Source organism: Anarhichas minor, unplaced genomic scaffold, assembly GCF_050575085.1.
Source record: "Anarhichas minor isolate MPS153535 unplaced genomic scaffold, ASM5057508v1 ptg000024l, whole genome shotgun sequence".
NCBI classification, from domain to species: domain Eukaryota; kingdom Metazoa; phylum Chordata; class Actinopteri; order Perciformes; family Anarhichadidae; genus Anarhichas; species Anarhichas minor.
The window spans coordinates 2,738,782-2,751,475 of NW_027466470.1; the positions used below are offsets into that span (position 1 = coordinate 2,738,782).

The window sequence follows — 12,694 nt, forward strand, 5'->3', positions numbered from 1 at the left end:
TAAATATATAAATATATATATATATATATATAAATATATATATATATATAAATATATATATATATATATAAATAAAAGATGTTTCCTATATTCTAAAGGAAACATCCCCTAGAATAAAAGAGAGAACAGCTGCAGCAAGTGTTGTGTTAAGAGTTGAATCACATGACTGCAGAACATGCTTTTTTTTACCGTTATAATGGCATTTATTTGCTTTGTTTATATTGTTTTACTATACAAAAAGAATGTATTATTATATATAGTGTTGCTTTCTCCTCGTCATACTGACAGTTTGCTCATATTTGAATTTAGGACTCTTCTTGCTCTTTGCCACTCATGTTGGAGGTTGAAAACCAACGTTCCTAAATACACCTGAACGCAACATATGACCGAGCATGAGCTCAGCACAGAGGGAGAGAGACGGGATCGGGATCGAGAGAGAGGGAAGAAGAGAGAGAAAGAGAGAGAGAAAGAGAAGCTAAACAGGTGGTCTGAAAACACACAGAAAACAATGTCGTCCGGCGGGGTGAAGCGGAAAGACCTTTAGTCCTCTCTTTTTATAAAGGAATACCGGGACAGCCGCGGGAAGCCGAACAAACGGGAAAACCCATGCTCCTTTTTTATTTTCGCACGGATTTCTCCTCCTCCTCCTCGTCTCGGTTTGTACTCCGAATCTGGGCAGGATCTCGGACACCGAAAGCATGAAAGTCACGGTGTGTTTCGGCAGGACCCGGGTGGTGGTGCCGTGCGGGGATGGAAACATTAAAGTGCTCACACTCATCCAGCAGGCTGCCATGAGATACAAGAAGGCTATCGCCAAGGTGAGTGGCGGCTACTTTTTTTGTTGTTTTTTTGTTGCGGCTTTTGTGTTCCTGGAAACAATGTTGCAACGTCCCCTCCGGTGTGGGTTCCTGCGAGTGCGCACTCAATATGGCGCTAATTTGGAATTAAACGCAAAGCAGAGGGAACGGAGTGGGTGCCCGTTTTTCTGATGCCTCTAGGCTCGCGTTGCACAGTTAGTTCAGCTCGCGAGCACACACATTGTGCGTGCGCGTGCTATTCGCAGTGTGTCACTGCTTTTTTTCTGGGGTTCTTTTTTCAAAGAAAGGCGCACCGCCATTGTGGCAAAACTTACCCTGGGATTCGAACCGTGGCACCGAGCGGAGTAGTCCGCGGGTTTGTTGCACCGTAGAAGCATACATGTGCACAAAGAAACTGTTAACGACTTGGCAACCCGGTTGGAAGACCTCAGTTCATGCCTGTGGAAGTTGTCAGCAGAGATTAGCCTACTAGCAAGTTAGCCAGCAGGCTGCAAAAGTGGGTCTGAGGCGTTCAGGCTCCGGTGCAGAGGGGGAAAAGTCCTATCACCTCAGTCTATACACTCTTGTTTTATAGTGTCTCTGAACGACAAAAACACCAAAAAGGGCCGTCTTTGTTCGACTTGTAATGAGCTCACTGTGATGACAGAGAGGGTTAGCTGGAGTGTGCAGACGCATGATGAGAGTTCAGGTTCAGCAATGATGCTTCAAATGCAAGAAGAGGAGGAAGAACAACAGCACAGGAAAAAAAAGAAGTTCTGTTGCATTATAGTTTTGAGTTTTCAGAGAAGAAGCTGCCTGCAGGCTGCCATGGCTGTCCCAGCAGGCACCAGGCCCTGCAGGACAGGGAGGGAAACTGCAGTGCCGAGCTCCAGCTGACTGGTGGAGGAGGCTCAGACCTGAGCATAAATCTGTGGAGATAAAAGTCAGACCTAAGAAAACTCGTCGCTCGATGTCTGGTAGCAGTAGATAACCCTTGAACCCAGCTGGGTGCTGCACGTGTAAGGTCCTCTGGATGAGACTGGGAGCACAGCAGCATGAGGAACAATCTAATATCTCTTAATTACCTCTAAAATTACATTTATTCCACCATAATTCAACGTAACTGGCAAATATTCGCTCAAATTCATTCAAAAATAAAGTATTTATAATAATGTGACTCCACTGTAATCTTAAAGTTTACATAATTCATCTTTTGGGAGTTTGGTTTGTTTAAGGAACAAATATGTGAAGGCAGGAAGTCAAGATGGATAAATAATTGAACTCTTTTCCTGTTCACGCTCTAACTTTGCAGCAGTCTCTTTCTGTTGTAGTGATAGTGACCTAGAAGTCGTCCCGTATCCTCGCCTCCTCGTCAATAATTCAGCGTGAGCAGACAGGAGCGCAGGAGAATATATCTGTGTAGTGGAGAGGCAGGTGAAGAGCTGCTGGAGGAGATACCAACTCTTTGACCTCATGCAAAATAGGGTTTTACTTAACTTTTGTTTGTCCTCAAGAGATTTAGAAAACAAGTGTTGCTTTCTGAGAAAGGGCAAGTGATTCCACTTGGCAGAATTAAATGTGGCAATGTGATATCTCAATAGACTCTTTATTTTTGGACCCAGTTCTTCACACTGGTTGAAGTCGGTGTGTCATGATGCTAGAAGCTCTGGTGGTATCTGAGGGCGGATCGTTCCTCTGTGCTGGAAACGAGGCCACACATTCAGTTCTCATTCTGTCTTCTTCGGGCTTTGATCTAAAACACTAAAAACAGAAATACAAAAAACTCAGAGCTTCTCACCCACAACAAAACACGCTGCCTCGAAAACAAACAACACCCATGTCATTTAATCGCCTCATATCTGTGTTTATTGCCCGAGTCCCACCAACCAAGCTTTTTTTCCGGTCATCCCGCCACAATAAGAGGCCTGAATGTAAGATTGTTTCCCTGCTTTAGTGTTTGTGCGTGTAGCTTCCCCTGTCATTAGGGAGGAATGCTTCCTGCAGAAAGAGAAACCGTCCACTTCTAAAGGGCTCGATCCGTCTCATAGCTGTGGAATCAGGCAGATGATGACACTGGGATGAGTGTTCAGACAGTTTGAGTTTTTCTTTGTCACTTTAAAGTCTCTGAACGTCTTGAGAAGTAAAACTCCACTGCTCTTTCTGTTCCTCCCACAGATCACAGGGTAGATTCTCGCCCATTTGACTAAGCATGGCAAGCCTTTTAAAATGACACCCTTTGACTGGAAAACCGTCTGGCGGCTTAACGCTGTAAACCCACAAGTGACATAAGCGTTGGCAGGCCAGAAGAACCATGAGAGTTTGTCTCTGTTCTGACTGTTGCTAACGCTCAGAAACCCTCCAGGAGGATATCAGGTGTCTGGATCGCTGCGTCCATACCAGCACATCACCGCAGGTTTCCATTCTCAGCTTCGCAGCGCTGGAGTTTTCCTCCGGAGCAGTCTGGGCTATAGTGTCCGTGTTTGACCGTCGAGGCGGACGGATTTAACGAGACTTTGACCCGTCGCACATGATAGGATTAGGTGTCTGCTGCTGGTCTGGTTCAGGAAGTGGTTTTCTTTGGAAACGCATACTTTCAGGGTGAAAAAAGGGGCAACGTTGTGCTTAAGATTTGATGCATCTTATAGCCATGCCAGGCATCAATGCTAATAGAGCTGCAACGATTCATCAAGAAGTTGTCGACTTATAAACTAATAGACAACTATTTAGATAATGGCTTATTTGGTTTGAGTCATTTTTTAAGGAAAAAAAAGTCTGATTCCAGCTTCTTGAATGTGAATATTTCTGGTTTCCTTCCTCTATGACAGTAAACTGAATATATTTGAGGTGTGGACACAAACAGACATTTGAGGACCTCATCCTGAGCTCACTGTCATTTTTTTCAAAGTTTTCTGACTTTTTTTTATAGATCATCAACTAATCAATAATTGGGGAAATATTCAACAGATTAATCTTCAATGAAAATAAACGTGGTTGCTGTAAAGTCAAACTTCAGGTGTCCACTGATGTTGAAATGAGACGATGAGATGCTCTCTACAACAAGAACGTTTGAATAGTTTCACTTTGGTTAATCTGTGTTTTTACTTTGGAAACCAGAGGAGAGTGATTGTTTCAGTTAGTTTAGTCATTGACAAAGTATTTAACAAAAAACAGTTCAGTGTGTTAATGAAATGTGGTTAAACTCAACGTTAGATGTGAAGAGAAAGTCAAACAAAAAAACCCAACCAGCTGTAATATGATTTGAGCTCATCAATCAGTGCAGTCGTTGATGACTCCAATCTGTCAGCCTGTTTTTAATCTAGTCCTGATGTCCTTTCAGTGTGCTGCAGTGTGCTCAGGATATTATTCAATCCATCGCACAAATGTTTGTTATTAATTAGTGTGCTGCAGCCTTTGATGGGGGGGGGGACTGCTGCCGTTACAGTCATACAGATTAACATGTTCACCACCAGAAATGTGCCACATCTTCAAAAGGAAAAGCTCCCACTTTTCATTTTGGCCCCATTTTGTTCAAAAGAGCGACATAATTGCAGCATGAAAGGGACATTAAGCTCAATCCGATAATGAGGAAGGATCATAGTGTCACATGACCAAGACTGTATGAAGGGTCAGGGCCGAAGGGTGGCGAGCGGTAGCGCTGACGGATGTATGAAAATGTATAATTTATTAACGTATAAAACATACGAATGCTCTGTTCAAAGACACCAGACTCCAGTCAGAAAACAGTGATTTTTACCTCTTTGGTCATCGTAAAACACACTTCATTCAAACTGGGCAGAAACTACCACAGTTGCCAAGACACGAAATTGGCGCCCATTTTGACGGACAGAACTATTAACAGGTGTTCGAACCCTTGAGCAATACTGCACTTGAATGCAACAATTTTTACCTGGCGCAAAAGAAATAAAAATAAAGCTTCCTTTGAGGTCGCAGGTTATTCAGTTCATACAGTGAAGGATTCCGAAGCATTTACCTGGTTTCACAGAGTTGTTCTATTATGTCATCTAAACGACCGGAGTGCATGCATACCAGGCTTATTTTATTCCAACTCAGGAATTTAGAGAATTTCATTAATTTTTAATTATCTACCCAAGTTTAGGTGAGGACAAATGATCCGTGTGAAACGAAGATGAACGGTTAGTTCTGTTCAGTTGGTTGTTTCCGTCATGATCGGAGCCAAAGACCCTTCGGTTGTGACCCTGTTGGTGGAGGTGCAGTAGATCTACCTCATGTCGGGTCGTGAGCTCCAATCACGTTACAGTTCATCTGTTTGATGTCACCATGCTGTACCAGCCGGGGGGGGGGGGGGGGGGGGGTTTCGGGGTTCCTGCTTCCAAATCGGGCACAGTGTGGGATTAAAAGCTCCACTGATGATCCCCGGGCCGCTGACTTTGCCCTTGACCAAACCACTGTGAAAAATGTCCTAAAACATGACCTGGCACAGCTTTTCATTTCCTAAAGGAGTCCGTTAAAAGAGAGGCGGACCGGAACGAACCGAAGCCAGTTGGCCACGTGAGGCTTCCTGTGTGGAATTGTAGGAAAATGTGAGGGCACAATGGCTTCATAAAGGCTTTAAAACACCTCTAAAACCTCTTTATCTTGAGAAGTGAGCACCAGGAAAGATGAGTCAGCAGCAGCTTTACCATCTTTTCTCTCTAGGACATGACACGCTTGTTGTTTTCTTCTTCTTATTACCATTATGATGATGTTGGCATAACTGCGTTTCCCACAGTTCTTTGCTGCGCTGTGCATTTTTCACGAGTGATACTTTTCGTTGTTGTTCCAACTCACCGCTTCACCGTCGTCCTTCTCACAGGCGTTGCACGTCATGATGTTGACGTGATAATAGAAAGACGCCACTTTCGCCATTTGCCAACTTCCACTGTAGAAGCTGTGCTCTGTTGACTGAAAGAGGAATAATGACCTTCCCTTAAATTGTCACTAATGGAAGAAACCTGTGTTAAGTGCAAAGACCAAAGCATCGGCACCCTGCAGGAGATTCAAGAATATATCTGCAACCGTATATTGTTCTATTGAATACATGTTCAAAGGGTTTCATGGAGAATTCTATAGCTGCAGTATCCTTGAACTGAATGTTCAACATGAACAACACACATTTCATACGTTTTAACGTAGCAGAGCTGTAGACTTGAGACTAGACCCGGAGACTCAAGTCATGAAAATGAGGACTTGAGACGGACCTAGCTTGGACTTCCAAAAAGATGATCAGCTGTGTACAATGACACTAAACAGACTAATAACTGACACATCTGCTGTGTGGAAAATCCAGCTGATCCCCAACTATCCACACAGATGTTTTCCTTTTTAAAAAAAAAAAAATAAAATGATCCCTTGTCTGTAATGCGTCGCGTTGCAAACTGAACCCTGGACCACGATCGGAGAACAAAACCAGTTAATGAGTCTAGATCATCAGACCTAATGACACAGAGAGGGCTTAAGTGGTTTACAGAGTGCTATGAAAACAGATCACTTGAACCCTGGCGTGGATCCAGTCAGCTGAGCCGTGCCACCCCGACCGCGTGTACCAAAGCCGGCTACATATGGCGAGGCCCCCCCCCCCCCCCAGCACGCCCCCACTACAAACAAAGTAGGCCAGAGACTGACTGACTATTTTTGGGTTGATGGATGCCTTGAAATTATCACCGGCACTTTTGATGAATGCTTGCATCACAGGGTGGTGTTTTTGAGGTCAACCCCCCCCCCCCCCCCCCCTCTGGTTCAGCTGTAGACAGAAGAAGCTCCTGGTGCAGGGAGTAAGAATCAAGACGCTTACAGGAAAAGTTCTATGATATCTCTACGTTGACCAGACTGTTCAGCTGGCAGCAATAGTTTATTTATGAAGGAGATTCTCGAGGTGTTTTCCCAGAAAGAAGGTTGGACGAGTGCAGAATACAGTCATTGTGGAAGCCAACCACAAGTGTGAGTTTACGACGGGTTGACTTCAAGAAGATTGTACGACTCGTTCTACAAACGTGGGTCTTGTTGAAGTACGGCTTCGCTTTTTTTGAGAACACGGTGCGCCATAAAACATCTGGCACGACCGTGTTATTGAAGTTGTTAGCAATTTGAGCGATTGCCCTCAAGAACAGTGTCATTACTTGTGTTAGGAACACTGCGTTGTATTCATCTATGTGCCCCCCCCACCTCTACCACCACAGAACTGTGTTCAAGTCCGCTCAGGTTTGGGTTTACTCAGGAGTCTTGTGGTTTGAACCACAGCAACATTTAAATAGTCTCAACTGATAGTTATAGTAAGCCGGCCAAGCATAACTAGACTAGTCATCAGCTTTCTCCCATAATAGACGTGGAGGCTACAAAGCCCAGACGTTGTCTCCAAGCCCCCGCTCAGAGGAACAGTGCTCTCTTTGGGCTCCTCCGCTCGCTTCTACGTCCGCAGCTCGAGTACGGAAAACCTTTTAGCTTCAAGTTTCCTTTTGTAGTGTCGCGTTTCAGGAGAAAATCTGTCTAACACTGATCCATGCAGCAACGCACTGACTGCTTCATTGTGCTGCCAGCGATCACAGAGCATCTGGGAATACTCACAACTCAAATCCTTCATTTAGTTATACAGCTGAAAGTTTAGCTTATTTTTGTATTACAACCATGCTGCAAAATGACTTATTGATTAGTCCTTTGGTGTGTGAAATGTCCAAAAACCCAAAGATTTTAAATAAAGACGCACCGATACTGATATCTATATCTATATCGGTCTGACTCAAACAGGCCGATGTGGTATCACCATTATTTTAATAAATAACATGAATTATGTATTTGTTTGTTACATTTGGTTGTACAAAGTTAGGAAAGCAGTATTCAAGTTGAGCCTGATGTTTTCTTACTTATAAAAGATACTTGTTAATCAAACACTGGTATCGGATCAGTGCCTTTGTATCGGCCCGGGTACCGCTATCGGGACTGAAGAAGTCACGTCTGCTCATCCCTAATTTAAATTGACCGTCCTCCTTTTCACACGTAAGAAGCGAAAACCAGCCAATTTTTGCTCAAAATGGTTTGAATGATTCATAAAATTGTTGCCGGTCGACCAAACTATTAATCTCCTGGTGATTTCGGATGTACTTATTTAATGATAGCGATACCACATTGATCCATTTACTGAAGGTGCAATGTTTCCCTTTTGAAATATAGCAGAGTAAAAGTATCTTAAACTGGAAATACTCACTCTGTCAGACTTGTACTCGAAGGATTTTGGTTTATTACAGTTTTTATCTGATGTTGTGATCATTGTGAGATCTCGTAACACACCAACAGATTAATAAGACACGAGCAGTGAGATGATCACACAGGCTGTAAACAAAACCTCTGAGTTTATTTCTCTGAAAATATTGTGCTTATAAAAACGTCACAGGTTCTATATTCTACGGTGTCCAGTAAATGACGAGTTCCTTCAGTCCAGAGCATCAGCGAATGTGCGCTTGTTTTCAGCAGCGAGTGTCCCCCTCGTCCACCCGGAGGACGGACAGCGACCGAAATGTCAAGGCCTCGCTGTGTGGAGCGGCACAGGGGGGGGTGGGGGGGGGGGGGGGGGGGGATTGTCTCTGAGGAATGTCAGGACGCTGAACAAACAGCGGCGCTGCTCACATATACTGTATCCCTCAGTGCAGCCTGGAGCTGTGGTCCAGTCTGAGGACTTCGTATTCTCACCAGCTGTTACTCTCCTCCTTTTCTTCTGCAGCAGTGGCCAAGTTCTTGTTTTGTTGCCTCATTGTTTAGATGCTGCTTTGTTATTTTCTCCCTCCCAGTCCCGCCTCTGACATTCCTGCAGGATTCTTCCTGCCAGAGGCTAAAAACCTCATTTTTATCCCCCCCCCTCATAGCAGAGCCTGTTGTTCTCACCCAGCTGTTAATTGCCAGCAGCTAAATGAGAAACCTGGTGGTTTATTGATGAAAAAAACCTGAAGAAACCTGAATGCATTTCAAAGAGATGGAGGCACCGAGTCGGCAGAGTCAACATTTCTGAAAGATGTCGATGCTCTGAGACGAAGTGCGAGGTTTAGCACATGCTGCTCAGAGCATGAAGAGCCCACATTAGCATAACCCAAATGATTTATGAGCCGTAGATTAATGGTGTCCCCTGAAATTGAATTCAGTACTTAGGCTGATGAGGCTTTGTCTGCTAAATATAGGACCGGCTGAGCGAGAGCTCTGCCTCTCACAGATGCATGATTATTGGCCTCCAGGCATGGGCTTCATTCTTCATGGGGTGTCTTGGTTGCTCCCGGTCTGGTTCACTCCAGGAGGTTTTGAGGTTTGTCACCTGATGCTGCTCACCGGAGTACAGACACTAGCCCGTTAGCACACTTTCAGAGTTCAGCCTGCACGGCGATGTAAGATTCACCGCTCACTCAGAGAGGCTGTGAGATGATAAGGAAGCCAGGGAGTGTGCTCCCTGAACCCGATTTTAATTTGAAGGTGAAAATGGTGAACAGAGTCCCTGATCGCAGTGCTTTTTAAAGATGACACAAGATGTACTGTATTGATCCCATGGGGGGAATTCTGCTTGGTTAATAGTGCTGCACACAGCTGTAATCCCCGTGATACAACACCGAGTATAACAGACCAGTTGTACACCAGAGACGAGGTAGAAAAACACGTCAAATACATTATGAAACGGGAGAGAATCGTTGACGTTATAGAGACAGAATACAGGAAACAAAGCAGACGGTAGACTGAAGCACTGCAAAGATGTTTCTGTCAGCTGTATGTGACACAACAGGAAAACCTGCTTTCTGACTGACCAGCTGCTGATGCAACCCTCTCCGTCTCCCTCATGTCCGGACCGAAGCGACACGCTTTCTCGTTCCTTTCAACGCTGGTTACTTGTGTAGAAAAGTTTGTGTTTACCTTCTGATCCTACGTCTGTAAACTTCCTTTGTCCTGATCGCCACCACACAGACACCGTGTTGAGTGACGGATGCATGCGTTTCTGTGTTGCCACATTTCTAACCGTCAGTCTAAACCGCATCTGACGCGAACTTGTCTGTCACTCACCGCGTCGGCCTTTCTGCAGCTGGCAGCATCAGTGCAGCTGGATCTGCAACAAAACTGCATTTGTGTGTCGGAGGAACTGTGTAAAATGGAACACGTATAAACTTTATTTAAATGCACTTCGTGACTTCTTCTGTGCAGTTTGTGTTAGGCTGTTTTGATATTTTACACTAAGTTAATTGATTAAAAAAAAATGCATAATACAATTACACAATTAAGGGGAGCTACCAGGCAAAACCTGTGTTTCACCGCACTGGTCAGTTTTGAGATTTTGGGCTATTTTGCTTCCATAGCATGTCTTCTTTCAGACTAGAGGAAATACAACATCTAGGTGTTTATGTTACTACTTTGTCTATTTGCATTTGTCATAATAAATTATATTTAAAAAGAGTGGGAGACCAGGTAGAGCCTCTTGAGAGTGGAGTGTCAAAAGCATCATTAGCTGGTTCCCACTTTAACCCAACCAGGCCGGCAAAACTGAAACCAAAGCTCTGCTCTTCTGGCTAATTTCTCGTTGGCTTCAGCACTTCTGATTCTGAGTTAGGATATTAAATTCAGGGTTTTGTTTTAAAACTCCGTTTTTTGGTGTGGAATTTAAGTGAAGTTGGTTGTTGCTGAAGGAGGACACCTCTTCCCGGTCAGTAGTGTATGCTGGGAGTCAGTGGTGAGGAGGTAGCTGGTCCGTCTGAGGGACCAGACCAGTTTAAACGTGTCTAAAAGATAAACTGAACTTTCTACGTCCAATTTGAATACAGGTAAAAGAAACTATCTGATTGAGCTTTGTGGCAGAACAGAGCTGGCTTTATTGCCAGCTAACAGAAGTGAGAGTGCAGGACAGAACGGAGCACAGGAACCCCACAGGGAACCGAGGCGAATGATCACTGACGTTACTTTGATGCCTCACGGTTTCAGAAACATCTGATTTAATTAACTGTAAAGCACAGAAACATCGAGGCATTGTTCTGAGGCATCAGAGAGACCGAGTACTTGTCATCTGTCTCCTCATCTCTGGTTGGTTCAGACACCCGGCACCAGCGGGGGGGTACGGAGATGAAAGAACTCGGTGGAACCAGAAATAGTGTCGACCAAAAACACGGAGAAGAGCAGCAGCAGCGGTGCTGAGGAAGTACTGTGTGACGGTTTAGAAGTTTAATTAGAACGTGGTCCAGGGGAAAAACACAAAGAAGTCAAAAGTAAATACAAAAACAAAAACAATGAACGGAGATATTTCAGACCCACTGTGGGAAGACTTAATGAGATATTTGGGGATTTTTTGGAAACGTTTCCTTCTGAATCAAGAATCCTCTATTTCTTACTTCCCAGAATATCAGTCGACCGAACGACATGAAGACTTTGCATCCGAACGGACATTTTAGGATGTTCTCCATTAACATTAGAGATTCTCACAGACGTCCTCCTCCGCTTGGTTCAGTGTGAATGAGTTAAACTGGAATAAAAGCGCCTTTTGTAATAAACAGTGGCGGATTCTTAATGCAGCTCATCACAGTGGTGACAGTCGAGGCTGGATAAAAAGCTTACTGTGTGTGAATGAACTGTGTCAGGTTTGGCCTCCGACTACTGCCTCTTTTGACATGATCAGACAAGATTGTGTGTGTGTGTGTGTTTGCTGTCTCGCACACATGAATGACACCAAACCCAACACGCCTGGCATTTCAAAGAGGAGGCCATTTGTTGGAAACAAGCGCCCCATTTAGAACCTCCTGATCCACGTATTGAACTGTGCCCAGAATCTCACCCCATCCCTCCGAAGCCTGGACGTGTTCTTCTTTTGCAGAAGCATCCGGTACGTGTAAGCTAAAGCGGCTAGGCTCTTCTCTGTTTCAGTCAGTCTGAGATTTCTCTTTGTAGGAAGGAACAACTGGCTGTTCATGCAACTGGTATCCAGGTTCAATGTACCTTGAAGGGTTAGGAGCAGTGATAAAACATGTTTACGATAAAATCCTCCGCGATAACGCTGATTGATTTGTTAGATATTGTCGGTGCGGTACTGCATACATACCCGATTCCTTTCCTTCACATCCTTTCCTTCGTCACCATCACGTCCTCATGAATGAGATGTGTTCGGTCGTGGGATCATGCAGCTGGGGATCGCTGCGTTTAGCCGCTGATCTCTGCTGTCCAAAGTGCTTCTACGCACAAACGTTACAAGCCCGTATCCCTTGATTTCCATTTAAAGTGACTGCAGCTCCAAAGTCACATGACCTACTTCTTAGTCTACATGGCGGCCCGCTGTGTCGCAACAGGAAGGCCTCGGAGGCATTCTCAGAGTCCACGCCGGGACATTTGTGGACCTCAAGCGAACATTCCTTACTGACCCACTAATCCAGCACACAGAGGCCTGCTCAATGCTCTCCATCATGGAGCAGGCCTCCTAACTACAGCAAGCAGGTCCGGACTGTTTAACTGCTGATCAATGAAGCTTGTGGCTGTGCATTTAACGGCGGCCCCTCTTAGTTGATTAAGTCGATGAAGATTTATTTAGTCCGTTTTTTTTTATGCGCTCTTCCATGCTGAATGACTTTTTTCAAAGAAACTCTAGAACACATTAATTATTTGTGGAATTTGTTCAGAGCGCATCACGGATCTGATCGGTACAAAATAAATGAGAGATCAAATATAACTTTTAGAGATCCCGATCATGTGTTTCTGCCGCCGATACTAATTGCCGAATATGAATATCGGTGAAGTTCTGTTTTTGAAGAATTGGAGTGGTCAACTTGCTTCCTCTGCGTTCAAAGCTCAGTCTAAACCAGAGTCCAGCGAGGCTTTGTGGAAGCTTGGCACGGAGATGCTGCACATACCTCTATCTTCAGCGTGCACACTGGATGGGT

General features: G+C 44.5%; 1 protein-coding gene across 1 annotated transcript in view; it reads left to right on the forward strand.

Moving 5' to 3' along the window:
- The first annotated feature begins 289 nt into the window (after positions 1-289).
- pard3ab (par-3 family cell polarity regulator alpha, b) overlaps positions 290-12,694 on the forward strand; it is a 205,572-nt gene continuing 193,167 nt past the window's right edge. The window contains exon 1 of the mRNA XM_076098178.1: positions 290-818. Coding sequence (XP_075954293.1) covers positions 699-818 — 120 coding nt within the window. The 5' untranslated portion in view covers positions 290-698. The remainder of the gene's footprint in view (positions 819-12,694) is intronic.